Source organism: Phyllopteryx taeniolatus, chromosome 5 (assembly GCF_024500385.1).
Source record: "Phyllopteryx taeniolatus isolate TA_2022b chromosome 5, UOR_Ptae_1.2, whole genome shotgun sequence".
Classification (NCBI taxonomy): domain Eukaryota; kingdom Metazoa; phylum Chordata; class Actinopteri; order Syngnathiformes; family Syngnathidae; genus Phyllopteryx; species Phyllopteryx taeniolatus.
This window is the reverse complement of record NC_084506.1, coordinates 30,018,364-30,033,194: the sequence shown is the minus strand read 5'-3', so window position 1 is coordinate 30,033,194 and position 14,831 is coordinate 30,018,364. Positions and strand designations below refer to the sequence as shown.

The 14,831-nt window shown below is 38.9% G+C and overlaps 3 protein-coding genes across 6 annotated transcripts in view; all 3 read left to right on the top strand.

The window, feature by feature from the left end:
- The first annotated feature begins 257 nt into the window (after nt 1-257).
- Nucleotides 258-3,428, top strand: rsl24d1 (ribosomal L24 domain containing 1). Its single transcript, XM_061774722.1, has 6 exons — nt 258-416; nt 2,000-2,113; nt 2,189-2,261; nt 2,657-2,720; nt 2,852-2,937; nt 3,075-3,428. The coding sequence occupies exons 1-6, from the start codon at nt 336-338 to the stop codon at nt 3,149-3,151; spliced, it is 495 nt and encodes a 164-aa protein (XP_061630706.1). The 5' UTR covers nt 258-335; the 3' UTR covers nt 3,152-3,428.
- Nucleotides 3,429-4,320: 892 nt separating this feature from the next.
- Nucleotides 4,321-6,233, top strand: LOC133478546 (cAMP-regulated phosphoprotein 19-like). Its single transcript, XM_061774721.1, has 3 exons — nt 4,321-4,544; nt 5,006-5,128; nt 5,209-6,233. Exons 1-3 carry the CDS (start codon nt 4,500-4,502, stop codon nt 5,377-5,379), a joined length of 339 nt encoding a protein of 112 aa, XP_061630705.1. The 5' UTR covers nt 4,321-4,499; the 3' UTR covers nt 5,380-6,233.
- Nucleotides 6,234-7,821: 1,588 nt separating this feature from the next.
- The window catches only part of LOC133478545 (unconventional myosin-Va-like), a 30,397-nt gene continuing 23,387 nt past the window's right edge, over nt 7,822-14,831 (top strand). Inside the window, exons 1-3 of one of the 4 annotated variants that reach the window (XM_061774716.1) lie at nt 7,822-8,299; nt 10,957-11,067; nt 13,256-13,427. In XM_061774716.1, the coding sequence (XP_061630700.1) occupies nt 8,273-8,299; nt 10,957-11,067; nt 13,256-13,427 (310 nt within the window). In that variant the 5' untranslated portion in view covers nt 7,822-8,272. Of the gene's footprint in view, nt 8,300-10,956; nt 11,068-13,255; nt 13,428-14,831 lie in introns of those variants that run through there. The other 3 variants (XM_061774717.1, XM_061774720.1, XM_061774718.1) reach the window with 3 other exon arrangements.

The window sequence follows — 14,831 nt, the reverse complement described above, 5'->3', positions numbered from 1 at the left end:
AATATATACTGTATTTTTATGACTATTTTTTTACGGCTGATCATGCATTGACTCATGATCATCTTTGGTGTACACAAGAAACAAACATAACAGGAGGTTTGAAGCATATGCAATAATACCTAAATCTTGCATATTTTTGCACTTACATTACATAACTTCGCTTGTCTGTCTGAGCGGGTACAGTATTTAGGCACATGTCCAGCAGGGGGCAGTAAGTATTGCAATCAACAGTTCAGTGTCTCAGTCTGTGAAACGGAAGTAGAAGTGCAGTGAGTGTGTGCGACTGCGCGGTCTTGTTGTTGTTACGCGTAGCACGCAGCACTTTTGCTGTGAAGATGCGCATCGAAAAGTGTTATTTTTGCTCGGGTCCGGTGTACCCGGGACACGGAGTTATGTTTGTGCGAAATGACTGCAAGGTATGACACAATTTCTGCTCGTCAACAGTCGAGTCATGTCGCGTTCGAACATTCTGTCAGCCCCTCATGTGTTCGGCTAAAGCTAGCATGCTAATGTGACCCGCTCACGTGGGCTTAGAGCGAGCGAAGATTGTAAGAATAAACAAATAATAATAAGACTGACGCCGAGGAGATGGACTCGGACATGTTTTAACGTGGACGCGGTTTTTAGTGGGCGGTTAACGTTTGATCTTGCCACGGGGTCGTTTTGATGCGTCGATGTGATGGGTGGGGCCCAGGAATTTAACTGGCGCAGGCTCCTCGACATTTGGCTTTTCACCTGGAAACGTGCGCCTCCTAAGGGTAAACATGTGGAAATTCCACTGACACCTACATTGTCATAACGGCAATATGAATATACACCCGTAGTAATAAGATAGGAACAACCAACAAAGTGGGAAAAACAAGAGCGGGATTTTTGAGGAATCAAAAGAAATCTAAATCAAGTCTAAGCAAGAAGAAAAAGAAGCAGAACATTAAGGTGTTTCTATCTACCTACACATTCTGGTCGGTAGCCGGCATAGGAACGAAGTCGTAAAAGTATATTTGATATTATTGTAAGCCACTGTAACATTATGCACAGTTTCAACATTAACATTGCACATAAATATAGGAAGAAACAATTGAACACAGATTAAATACAGACTGCACCTAAATAAAAGTTTAAAAACAAAATGTAAAATATTTTAATGCAAATGTATTGTGCCAAAATGTGAAATACAACTGAACTGATTCTTTCGCATACCACTAGATGTATGTATGTGAGCTTTGTCGGCTATTGGGAAGATGACTGAATTAATTAATAAATACAGTATTTTAATTTCATGAACTGGTCAATTTTGGGTTTTTCTTAGCTGTGAACTATAATCATAAAAATTAAGAAAAATATATTGGAAGAAATCTTGATATATTTCACTCACATGTAGTGAATTCATAGTCAACTTTATTTGCAAAGCCCTTAATCACAAAAGAGTCTCAAAGGGCTTCATAGGGCCACAGTTAGCAATGGTTGACAACATCCCCTAATATGGAATATACCATACAACTAAGTCAGCGAGATAGAAGGGTGCTAACCCATGTAATATTGCATGAGTAAGTAACGGGACCTAAAATTCGTATCTCAAGTAGACCCGGAGCCGATGCAAGTTGGCCAGAATTGGGGGTAATATGATCGAACTTTCTTGTCCTCCTCAAAAGTCTTGTTTGTCCTAACTGGAGGCTTTTAGAGGCTTAGACATGGGAAGACCAGACATATATAATGCATAGTGCATAATAGTATAACCTTTGGTTTGTATTACTCACATAAATTGTTTTCCTCAATATACTAACGGATTGAAATGCACCTGTATTGTAAGTTTCAATTACTCATATTCATCAAAGTTTATTATATTGCTCTTGATGTTTTTTTTTAAACACACCTATTATTTGCTACTGATGGAATTATAAGAGTAGCTGCCCTAAGATTTTTTATGCTCCATATTTTTTGGTATTCTTATTGTGGTACATATTTATTTGACTGTTTCCCCCCCCACACACAATTGTAGACATTCAGATTCTGCAGATCAAAATGCCATAGGAATTTCAAGAAGAAGCGTAATCCCAGAAAGACCAGATGGACCAAAGCATTCCGAAAGGCAGCTGGAAAGGAATTGACAGTGGTGAGTTAAAAGTATTTAACAATATAGTGTGCAAGATTAGCATATTTCTTATGTCGTTCATCTTGTGTCTTTCAGGATAACTCTTTGGAGTTTGAGAAACGCAGAAATATACCTGTTAAATATAACCGGGAGATGTGGGACAAGACAGGTATGGTACAAATTGTTTCGGGAGGAAATTCTGAGTTGCGAACTGTGAACAAGGCTCTGCTGATCACATGTTCACAAATTACTAAAGTACCTATTACGAATATGTGAAGGAAAAATAACTGCCACCCCTTACCTATCTCAAGCTTAATTAATTACTTCTGTGCAATCTAATGACTTCCAAAAAGGGCCAAGTGTCAAAATAATAGGTATATTATTTTTGATATAGCGCTCATGAGATTGCGCAAATGATTGTACACACATTGGGCTGTGCTATTAAGTAAAACAAAGACCAAATGATCATGCTTAAAAAAAAATCATTGTAAAGATATTTTCATTTCGTAACAATGTGGTTTGTCTTTTATCACTCAAATTGACCATCCCGTGTCCCTTTTGTAGTTGAAGCGATGAAGAAGGTGGAAGAAATAAAACGGAAACGGCAGGCAAGGTTTATCATGAACAGGTGGGCACTTCTTTCAATGTCAGCTGTACCTGTCTTTCTATTGTCTTTCCCTTTGTACTTATCCAAATACTATTTATATTGATCAAATGCGGTAGATTTGATTAGCATTGTGTTTTGTCTCCACCTTTCAGATTAAAGAAGGGCAAAGAGTTAGAGAAGGAAGAGGCCATCAACGAAGTGAAGAAGAATATTCACCTCATCAAAGCTCCACACGCAGGTACATTTTCATATATAGTATTGAAAGCAGTTTGATCTTTTGGGGTAAAACCGAGTTTGACTCTAGCAGCAATAACAAGGAATTGAAAGAGCGTATTACTTGTATTGAAATGAGAAATCTTTTCTTTGCTTTTACAGGAAAACCCAAACAAATGGAAGAGAAAATGTTGCAGAAATTACAAGAGGATGCAGATATGGGAGATGAAGACATTTGAATGTGTTGGTTGTTGCGTAAGATACTGTGTTGATTGACTTCAGTAGACTATCATTTGGTTTGGGAACCAACATTTTACAAATGCTTCATAACGGACTCTGCAGTGCATCCTGTTTTAAGTGGTGTACAGTGGCTGGTTGCATTGATCCACTTAAGACCTGTGTGGAGGCTCGTATGTGTGTTAGTTCAGTATCCTTTTGCATAACAAACTATTACATTATTGCAAAAAAAAGACCTCAGACGACAGAATAAACACTTCATCGTTGAAAAACAAACAAGTACTGCTGCTTCTTCTTTTATCCTCAGACTACCATACTCATTGATATGCATCCATTGTCTACAGTACATGTCCTCATTGTTTGAGCTTACCTAGCTTCGGGCAAGGGGTGGGGTACACTTGGGACTGGTCACCAGCCAGTTGCAGGGCACATATAGACAACCATCCACACTCAGGACAAGAAGTATGCTTTTGTAATGTGGTAGGAATCCAGAGAATTAATTTGGATTTTGGGTGAAATTTTAGAATGAAACTAAACTGTACCATAACCTTTACAGGCTAATTTAATTGGACTTCCAATTCTTCGAATGCACGTCCAACTGTTCAGAGTGTCACCAGCAGCTGGCAAAAGAGAGTCTCTCTTTTGAAGAGTCACAGAAAGCCAGATAAAAAAAACAATGGTGTTGTAAATTTTGCTGTTCAATTTATTACTTAGAGAACAGCAAGTTGTGAAAAAATGCTGAATCACACTGAACAGTTGGCCACGTGCATTCAGATTACAGGTCAAATTAAATTCACTTGGAATGGGTTTACAATTCAATTTATCCTGAAATTTCAAAGCTGCATGTCTAATTTATTGTGAGTAGTGTAACTTCAATAATGCAGCACTACTACTGAGCATACAGTACGGTATTTATTTAAGGCAGAAACCACAAGCATCTGTGTGAGTGAGGCTTCCGCAGATGCAGATTAAGGACCATAATAGTACAGTATACATAAACTGCACTCATGAAACCGGTATAAAGTAATGACATTTTCACGTCCCACTTTCATATACGGGGAAGTATTGAAACATGAAGGCAACAGTTGTAAAATTATTCTTCTGGTTCTTATCAGGCAATAAACAACTGACGTCACCAAGCGAGATAAAAGGCATGCATGGTCCACCCAGGCCATTGGAGTGTCTGGGATCGATTAAGTAGCCTGGCAGCCCAGCAGGCTTCTGATGACATTAAAACTGCTTGTGCTGGCGGCCGACCTCATTGCTGCTCGCGGAGCGACGAAGTACTTCTCCCTCCGGGTCGGACATCTGGGTTTTTGAACAGCAGGCCGCGTCTCAAATACTAAAACAATGTCCGAGGAGGCTGAAGGAGCGAGGACGGTGGAGGAAAAGGAGGTGAATTGTTTCTTTTTAAAGAAACTCTTAATACGGCTAGCATGTCTTTTGGTCACGGGCTGGAGGTTAGCATTCGGCTAGTTAGCCTTTAGCTTCTGTCGTGCAACCAAAAGGATGGTACCGCTAAGTTAGTACTTGTCAACTCGATAACACCGTTTTAGTAGTAAAGCGGAAACCTCGCCACTCCGATGCAACACACTCTTGTAATTCATCAATTGTGATTAGCGTTGTTGTTACAAACTTGCAGGCAAACGCTGCACGTTGAATGTGTTCTTGACTGGTAAAATCAGTTTCCTCGTGGCGACGTTTTATCCAGGCTATCTGAAGCAATAATTGCAGCCACTTGTCAGAATTAACGTCGCCTTTACACGTCTGTGTAATTTGGTGTGGACTTTTATTTAAACTTTTATCCATATTGCCAATTTTGTAGAAGTAGTTGACTTTGTATATTGTTTCAACAGGAAATGGATGATACGGTTGTTAGTCCGGAGAAAGCAGAAGAGGCCAAATTAAAGGCCAGGTACGCCAGTCTTGGAGCCAAACCTGGGGGATCAGATTTTCTAAGAAAAAGACTTCAGAAAGGGGTGAGTCTTGTGATTACAGCCCCCAATCCTCTCATTTAGTCATGATTTAAAAGTACTAAGTCTTGTTCTTGGTCACCCAGCCAAAGTATTTTGATTCTGGCGACTACAACATGGCCAAGGCCAAAATGAAGAATAAACAGTTGCCATCAGCCCTGTCAGAGAAGGCCGAGATCACCGGCGGTCACATCCCAACGCCTCAGGACCTCCCTCAGAGAAAGACCTCCATTGTGGCAAGCAAACTCGCTGGCTGATGGTTTTGCTGTTTTAGGTTGTATTACCATTCCTATCACTGAGTCAAACCCACCTACCTTCTGCTATCTTTTCACCTCTCTATGTATTCTTTTCAAACAAGTACAAACCAAACACGAGGAAAAATGGGCACTTCAGCTAGGCAATTTAGAAGTCAGTTTCAGCAAGTTCAAAATGCTCCTAAACAAGACTGAACCGCCTGCTTGCTTGTACATGATCTTGCACTTAAAAATAGAGATGACTGTTATCGCTACCCTGTTTTGCTATAACATTTTCACTTTTAAAAGTACATGACTCCATACATGCCACAATAGGAAATGAGTGTGCAAAGGCTTGGTTGTTATCACCACAAAGAATCTTGCACTTGTCTATACTGGTGGAAAGAGGTCAGCAAGTATTGGCCAAAAGACCGTCTCAAATTAAGATATGTCCTGCAGTTGAAATGTTTTGAGAAATGCTCGTATCGTCATCCCTCTGTTCTATTAGTTCATAAAAAAAATCTTTTTTTTTTTTTTTTTTTTTCCCCCTTCCCCACGCCTGCTGTGCATAAATGTCCATATGCTTTCAAAGTACTCTTGGTCTGATTGCATACAGTTGGGGTTTTAATGGGTTTCATTGACCGTGGTCTGCAAAGACTTGAAGCATGGGCTCCATCTCATCCCAACCTCTCAAATGGCCTTAATTGAACTGTTTTTCTTGAGCAATATTTGCTCTCAGATAGTCTTGTGAGTCATGTCACTGTTTGACTTGATTTGTTTAGGATTTTATGGAAGTAAACTCCCTGTATGTCTGGGGTGTGCATGTACTATCACACTGTGCCATTTGTTTTGTAAATAAAATACTTTTTTGCATTATATTCCCTTTTGGCTTGTTTGTTTAAGTAACCTAGACTTGAAGTACCAGTGAGCCAACACATTTTGAAAGAGACCATGATATCTACGGGTAAGCATAATTTAAACTTCCTTTAATTTATTCTCAAAAGGTAATCTGTTCTCAGTTTCTTTTTGAGTGAGCTCAAAGTTCAATTTATCAGTCTGTGTTTGTAAGGCTGAATTAAAAAAAAATATATATATTTTCTTTTCCCCTTCCCCCAAATCAATCTGAACATGCAATAGCAATTTGACAAATAGTAAATACAAAAATCAGACTCCAGCACAATCTCTTAAAAGAAGTCTGCTGAGTTGTAGACTCCAAAAAAGTGTTGACAGCACAACTCTGTCACTCGCTATAGCAAGGAGGCATGCCAGATTAAAACATCATAAAGAACATTTAGAAAATGATTGAATATGATCTGGCTCCAAGAGGATTTTTTTCTTGAACCCTCCTAGTCTTATGTTTTAGGAGGCCCCCTACAATTTAAGACAATCTAGTCGAAAGCTATTTCCCTGCTGAACGTGAAACATGGTTACACTGACCTCAAGGCAAATGACCTTGTGGCAGCTGCAAATATTGTGAGAATATGGTTAAGACCTAAACATTTGTGGATGTGATAAGGTGCAGAATGTCAACGGTTTCATTAATTGCGACAACTCATGCTGTATGTCCTTGTGGATGATTTTACATAGGTCTTATGAAATGGAGGTTAAAAGATTACATAGCACAGCATTGGTATGCTATTAGAATAGAAAACTTGGCAAAACATGGGAGGGACTCAACCTTGGGTGTTGAAGCTGCTATGATGCCTGGGGTGGGGAAAAAATTAAACTGCTCAAACAGAGAGACATTTTGGATTTGTTCCTTGAAGTCGGCGACTACTAGCCATTCAGGCCACAATGAAGATTTTTGACTTTTCACCCTTCTTGTGATCACCTTAAATCATGTTTCTGAATTAATTAGATTTGCTTACCATTATGTGACTGCCCATAGAAATCCCATAGTCAGGAATTATGTGCCAGTAATTAATTTATAATTTACTTAAATATTGTGCACATTTATTCATGTAGCAACAATGAATATTGTGTTGGCAACAAGATTTCCCAACTGCCGCTGACTGTGATGATATTGGGCATTATTTTAATTGGTGGCTCCAGTGGCCCACAGAAATGCTGCAAATGTCAAACGCCTGCCTGAGAGTGACACCTGTTTTCAGTAACACTATAATTATGGATGCACATTATTGTTTATTACCAACACCCTGATGAAGGCCGGTGGGCCGTTACACTTTTTTTTAAATGATTATTATTTTCATGTCTGGGCAACCCATCCTCCCAAAAAGGCTTTTTAAATGTTATCCTACTGAGTGCCTGGATCTGGAATTCTTTCCAACCTCTTTTAACCCTTCCAAGAGCACCAGGGGCTACAAGGATACCAGCAGCACTCCAGTTCCCCATTGTTATGTCATTACAGTAGCACTGTAGCTCCAGTTTACACGTTGGGGCCCATTTTGGTGGTGTTCTACACTTGGCCACCAAGGGGCGCTCCAGTTGCGCAATGTTATTAAACTGCGTTTTAGCCTCAAATTCACGGGTCTTTAATATTGAATTCCACAACTGTGACCTGACTGTACCTGCGTGAAATCCTGTATTTCCCGATAATAGGATTTCTGTACTGCAGTACCGTACACTGAATTCAGACGGAAAGATTTATGGAGATAATTTTATGCGACGTGAAAAGTCGAAATGACCTGATGTTAAACCGTGTGCCATTTGGTAGACACAATTTCAAGCTAGTTCAACTGAAATTGCTAAAGTTATTGGAAATGGCTAGCGTATTTTTAAATGGATACATTTGTACTCAACTACTCTAAATCCCGGCTTCAGCCCGCCCTATTTAGTTTGAAGTAAAGGTGGACGCTACCTTTGCGTGTCTCCACAAGCGTAGGCTGCTTTGCTGTTCGGAAGAAAAAAGAAGGAAGAGAAACCTTGCTAAATTTGCTTTTAATTTGAACTCCACGTCATGGCAAACTCAGAGCTTTATACGAAGGTAAGCAGACTTCTCTACATTTGTCACTCAACTATCTTCTCCCACCAACATTCCTTTGGTTGAACCCCCTGTATCTCGTAAACACACGGATATTAAATTATTCTTCCCTTTATTTTTATCTGCCTGACGTACTTAAAATAACTCTCATGGAACGTTATACTTGGGGTGACAGTGTTCTGATTTCAAGCACGGAGTACAGTGGTAGTGTCAGTATACTGTTTGGTACTCATAGGTTTCCTCTAAAAAGTGGATTAAAACCATACTGCAGATCGTTATTTTGGAATTATCCACGTTTGTTCTTTACAGAAATAAAAAATTGATGATGAAACATGAAGAAATAAAACGTTTGTTGCGTTATGTGTGCACAGCATGTGGAAAAACCATACCATGTTGACCTAATGACAAAAGTGCACAATTTAGACATTATCGCTTCATAACCCAGATGAGTGACTATTCCATTTCAAAAAGTACCAAATTATAAAGGTGAAACTGTTCAAAAGTAAATGTTCTTTTTTATGTGTTCAAAAATTGAACTGTGAGTCTCACCTTTTCAAAATCTCAGACAAACTATTAGATTACACCACCAGGTGGCGCTTTGATATCTATCTATCCATCCATCCGTCCATCCATTTTCTGAATCATCATTAGGGTCGCGGGTGTGCTGGCGCCTATCTCAGCTGACTTCGGTCGAGAGGTGGGGTACCCCCTGAACTGATCGCCAGCCAATCGCAGGGCACATACAAATAAACATGTATTATAACTCCCTAACACTGCCTACTGTACAGTATAATGTTTCGAGATTACGAACGGCGTGCAATGAACTAGTTTGCGCAACATCATCACGTGGCACTTAAGGCATGCTCAGTTACCGGCGTACTATTGTTTTTCTTTCGATTGTTTTATATTTATGGTCTTGAAGTGTTTTCATACAACTAGTATTTACTGCAATTATGACTTCACTAATGTATTACCATCCGTGATGGGAGGTAACAAAATACAAATACTCAGTGTTACAGTTAGTTAAAGTTTTCCAGTATCTGTTGTCTGAGAAATTTTTACTTTTACTCCTTACATTTGTAAACATATCTGTATTTTAGAGTTCGTAATTTGTCAAAATAGGATCATTAACTATTTTCAACTTCCTCAGATGAGGACGCAATATTAAAAAGACGTATATTTAAATAGAGATGCGGAAAAAAAAGTATGAACTGCCTTTTTAAGGTCATGCGACAGCATTTTAGTCAGATTCAAGTCCAGACTTTGACAAGGCCACTCCAAAACCTTTATTTTGTTTTGTTTTTGAAAAATCATTCAGATGTTGATTTGCTGGTTTGTTTCGGATCGTTGTCCTGCTACAGAACCCAGTTGCGCTTGAGGTCACAAACTGATGGCCAAAAATTCTCCTTCAGGATTTTCTGTTAAAGGGCAGAATTCATGGTTCCATTAATCACAGCAAGTTGTACAGGCCCCGAAGTAGAAAAGCAGCCCCAGACCATCACATTACCACCACCGTATTTTACTGCTGGTATGATGTTTTTCTTATGAAATGCCGTGTTACATTTATGCTAGCTGTGACGAGACACACATCTTCCAAAAAGTTCAACTTTCATTTCGTCTGTCCAGATAATAATCTCCCAAATAAATGTCTGGAGAATAATTCAGATATTTTGTTGTTCGTTTTTTTTTTCCGCAAAAGTAATATGAGCCTTTGTTTTTTCTGGGTCGGCAATGGATTTTGCCTTGAAATCTGCCATGACTGCTATTTTTGACCATCCTCTTCCTTGTGTTTGAGTCATGAATACTCACCTTCACTGAGGCAAGGGAGGCCTGGAGTTCTTTAGCTGTTGACCTTGGTTCCTTGGTGACGTCCTGGATGAGTCGTCACTGTTGGGGTCATTTTTGTTACCCAGCCACTACTGGAAAGGTTCACCACTGTTCCATGTTTTCTCCATTTGTGGATAATAGCTCTCACCATGGTTTGCTGGAGTCCTAAAGCTTTTGAAATGGCTTTGTGACTCTTTCCAGACTGATAGATGTAAATTACTATCCTGTTCTTGAATTTCTTTAAATTGTGGCATTTTGTGGCAGCTTTCTGAGATCTTTTGGCCGACTTCATTTTGTCAGACAGGTTTTATTTAAGTGATTTCTTGATTGAACAGGTCTGGAGGTAGTCAGGCTTGGGTGTGGTCAATGAAAATGAACTCATCTTTCCCCCAAAAATGTGATTAGACACTGTTAATTCATGATTTAAAAAAAAAGGGGGTGGGGGGCAATTTCTTTTCCACACAGGGCTACGTAGCTTTGAATAGGTTTTTCTCCTAAATCACTATTTAATAACTGCTTGTTACGTATACTTGGTTTATCGTTGTCTGATTTTTACATTTTTTTTATGATCTTCAACATTAAAGTGGGAAAACTATGCAAAAAAATAAGAATTTGAGAAGGAGACAAATACTTTTCTGTCACTGTATGTTTCGACTTGCATACAAATTCGCCATGGGAACAGGATGCTGTTGTAAACAGAGGACCCGCTGTATTATACCCAAAAAGGTTCCATACACTCCATTGTTAGCCGGTTTTTATTTTTTATATTTACTGTATAACTGTAATTAAGGTTGAATGTTTCTGACCTGGTTTCTCTCACACTTGTCCACCAGCATGCCCGTGTATGGCTCCCGGACACCGTGAAAGTGTGGAAGTCAGCGAAGCTACTCAGAGATTACACTCCTGGTGACCAGACATTATTTCTACTGCTGGACGATGGCACCGTAAGTCACAGTGGATTCCATACAGTGCTTACAGACAATGAACATACTCCTGTTAAAATGACAGATTTTTCTTGAAGTTTTTCCTGATGTTTCCTATAGGAATGGGGTAATCTGGGATTTGATTTGCAAGATTCTATGAAATTGCTGTTATTGGGAGTATTGTTGATTTTGTCCAGTTGATAGAGTAATCTGATATTTGTGAAAATGGTTTAATGAGATTGAAGACTGCCTGAAGAGATGACTTGGGTTCCTGTAAATAAAGAAGGATATCATCAGCATACAAATAGATTTTGTGTTCTGTCACTGGCGAGCAGATACCTTTAATATTAGCACTCTGACGTATAGCGGTAGCAAGAGGTTCGATGAATATTGCAAATAGCATTGGTGAAAGTGGACACCCTTTTCTGGTTCCTCTTTGGAGAGTAAAACTTTGTGATGTGATCCTATTTATGGTGACTGTCGCTTTTGGCGAGTTGTATAAAGTTGCAATCCAATGTATTAATGATTTTTTTTAATGCATTATGTAATTCTGTGATGGTTAAAGGAGCATCAAGTCTGTCTTTAATTTCTGTGTTTAATTGAGGAATGTTTAGATCTTGAATAAAAGTTTGAATTTCTTTTTGTTCCGGGTTGCTCGAAGATGCGTATAAGCTGCTGTAATAATTCTAAAATATTTCATTTATTTCTAGCGGTGACTGTGTACAGCTGCCGTTTGAATCTTGAATGGCGGTAATTAAAGATTTTTCTTTATTTTAGTGAAGTTGGTTCGCAAGAAATATGCCGAATTATTGTACTCAAAGTATCTTAACGGTTGTAGAAATTCTGTTCTTTTTGAAAAGCTCACGTCTAATTGATGTTTTGCCTTTTGAAGTTGGTTTCAGTCGGATTAATTGCATATTCTTCTGTGAGATGTTTAATTTTTTCCTCAATTTCCTTTTCTAATCTTAGTTCTTGCTCTTTCTTGTACGAAGAGTATGCTATGATTTGACCTCTGATTCCAAATTTCCCGGTTCCCCACAGCAGAGATGGGGATATGGTTGGGGAGTCATTGAATTCCAAAAAATCGTCCCATTCTTTCCTCACAAATGAATCAAGTCTTTCAATAGGGACGTGTTACAGCTCAGTATTCAGATATGCTGTCCTCAACCGGGCACCCTCAGCATGCCAAAAATGAGATGTAATGCCTGTGATGCAGCTTTCAAGTTGAATGCGGTTCATATGGCCATTAAAAAAGGCAATCAAGCCTCTGCCCATGAGCTCCTGTTTATGTTTCCGACAGTAATGTTGTCAGTTTTTGTTTTCTCTCGTATTTGTATGTGCTACCTGTGCTGTTTATGTGTGCGGCTTGTACAACAGTGCTCTCAATGGACCAAATTTTACGGTACATCTTCTATGCAAAAGTGCCACAATTGTTTCAAATTGCGAGGGTTTCTCTTCACAGCTCACCCAAAGATTTTCAATTGCTTTAAGTCTGGGCTCTGGCTGGGGTACTCCAACACGATCTTCTGTTGAAGAAAGCATTATTTTGTTGATTTCGATGCTACAGTATATGCGTAGGGTCATCCTCATAGTGAAAGATGAAATTCCTTTCCATCATCGGCTTTTTGCCACACATCTGAAGGTTGTGGTTCAAAATAGACTGCTATTTGGGAGTGTTCATAATTCCTCCACCTTGACTAAGGCCTCAGTTCTAGCTGGGAAAAACAAACAAACAAACCCAGAGCATGATGCTGTCACCACCATACTTCACTGTGGTAATTGTGTTGTTCTGGTGATGCCGGTGGTGATTTTGTACAACATGCCTTTTGGAATTGCTGCCAAAAGTTGAACCTTGGTCACATTAAAAAACATATTTCAGGTTTTGGTTATATGATACCAAGGGTGTATTCACTTGCGTAGCCACTCAACTGGGAGCTAAACGAATTAAGTGTTAAAAACAACGCATGCGCCCCACAGTAGCTTCACAAGAGAAGGGCAGACATGGATGAACACACTAGTTAAAACAATTTGACTATGGTGCTGTCATGTCGAGTTGGGGCATGCAGGTGCAGTGACTTAAGGCAAAGTTATGTTGCACAAGACAGTTGCTCAGTAGTTGGAAATCACCGCGTCTTATGCTGGGTTTAATATTCCTTTGACCTCCTTTTTCTGTTTCTACTTACTCCTTAACTGTGCCCTGTGTTTATAGGAGGTGGAATACAAAGTAGACCGCCGAACAAACAACCTTCCAGCACTAAGGAACCCCAACATCCTGGTCGGGGAAAATGACCTCACAGCTCTCAGCTACCTCAATGAGCCGGCAGTCTTACACAACATCAAAGTGCGCTTCATCGACTCCAAGCTGATTTACACGTACTGTGGTAATGCGCGTCATCTTGTTTGACTCACACTCACGCTATCTCTGTCTCTGTAGACTTTGGAGTCCTGCTCACTGTCTGCTCTGATTTCAGCTATATTATGCTGATTATTGTGGGGTAGGATGCTCTTAAAGGAACACACGCTAGAATATTAGTGCTGTACTGTATACACTTCTTGTTCTCTCTGACTGGTCACGCCATTAAGTACACCTGCACAATCTAATGAGAATACAAGAGCTGTAGCAAAAAGGTTGTCTTTACAAACAGTATATCCAGATGCATCTCAGTCAATTAGAATACTGTAGGAGAGTTCATTGTATTTCAGCATTGCAATTCCAAAAATGAAACTCATAAATTATACAGTCATTAAACACAAGAAGATACGTTACAGAAGGCCAATTTCAACCTCATTTCCATATTAAAAACCTTTTGACTGTTTCTGAAGTAACATTCTAATTTCTTTGAGATGGTAAAATGTGGGTTTATGTTAGCTTTAAGCTAAAAAAAAAAAAATCATCAAAATAATAAATAAAATGTGGACTGACTATATGGTTTTTAATTAAACTACAGAAATAGATGAAGTTTTCTCATTTTAATTACTTGGGATGCACCTATTGACAAATAAAGCGCAGTTTTGATCATTGTCAGAGATGTATACCTTTAACAATATGTTTATTATTGTGTTTTCAGTTTACGGTGATGTAAAACTGCACTTCGTCATATTGAGAGTGTACAGTATTCTTCTATTTTGGCTACCTCGTTTAGCTACATGAGAGCGGTATATGACTTGTTTAAAACCGCATAAGATTTGACAGAAATATAAGTGTCTGAACACAAATTTAAATTGGTGCAAGTGGTGCCATTTTGATCAGATCCATACAGAAACTTCTGTGTACTCTGCAGCTTCAGGCTCGCCACGGTGAGTGATGTGGCCAAACTAAACTGAACTGTCGCACACTGTGCAGGGTTGTGCAGTTAGTTTTCATGATTATCCAACCCTTAGCAACTTTTTTTGCTGCGATTTGAAATTTGAATCACAGATGAGCAGCATCATAAATGTACGGTATCAACCAATTAAAAATGTGTCACGTGAGCTTTCACAACAAATATTACGTTTCCCGTTTATGAAGCGAAATCCAGCCGGATGCCACCAAGCCGCACCAATACAGTATAGTATATAGAGAATACAGATTCTGTTTTACAATAATGCTTATAGTGGGACTCGATAAAAAAAAAAAAATCCAATTAGAGGCTTTGTAATTAATTAATATTGATTAATCACATTGTAATCATATAAAAATATTTGTCCTAAAAAGCAACATTAAACTTTTAACATAATTTAAACAGATTTTAGTGGACGACTGAATCAAATAATTGACACAGACAGGAATATTGTTAAAATGCATT

Coding starts and splice junctions, on each gene's coding strand:
- rsl24d1 (XM_061774722.1), top strand. CDS start 336: ATGCGCATCGAAAAGTGTTATTTTTGCTCGGGTCCGGTGTACCCGGGA. Junction 2,114..2,188: donor CTGGAAAGGAATTGACAGTG/GTGAGTTAAAAG, acceptor TGTGTCTTTCAG/GATAACTCTTTGGAGTTTGA. Junction 2,262..2,656: donor GGAGATGTGGGACAAGACAG/GTATGGTACAAA, acceptor TCCCTTTTGTAG/TTGAAGCGATGAAGAAGGTG.
- LOC133478546 (XM_061774721.1), top strand. CDS start 4,500: ATGTCCGAGGAGGCTGAAGGAGCGAGGACGGTGGAGGAAAAGGAG. Junction 4,545..5,005: donor GGACGGTGGAGGAAAAGGAG/GTGAATTGTTTC, acceptor TTGTTTCAACAG/GAAATGGATGATACGGTTGT. Junction 5,129..5,208: donor GAAAAAGACTTCAGAAAGGG/GTGAGTCTTGTG, acceptor TTGGTCACCCAG/CCAAAGTATTTTGATTCTGG.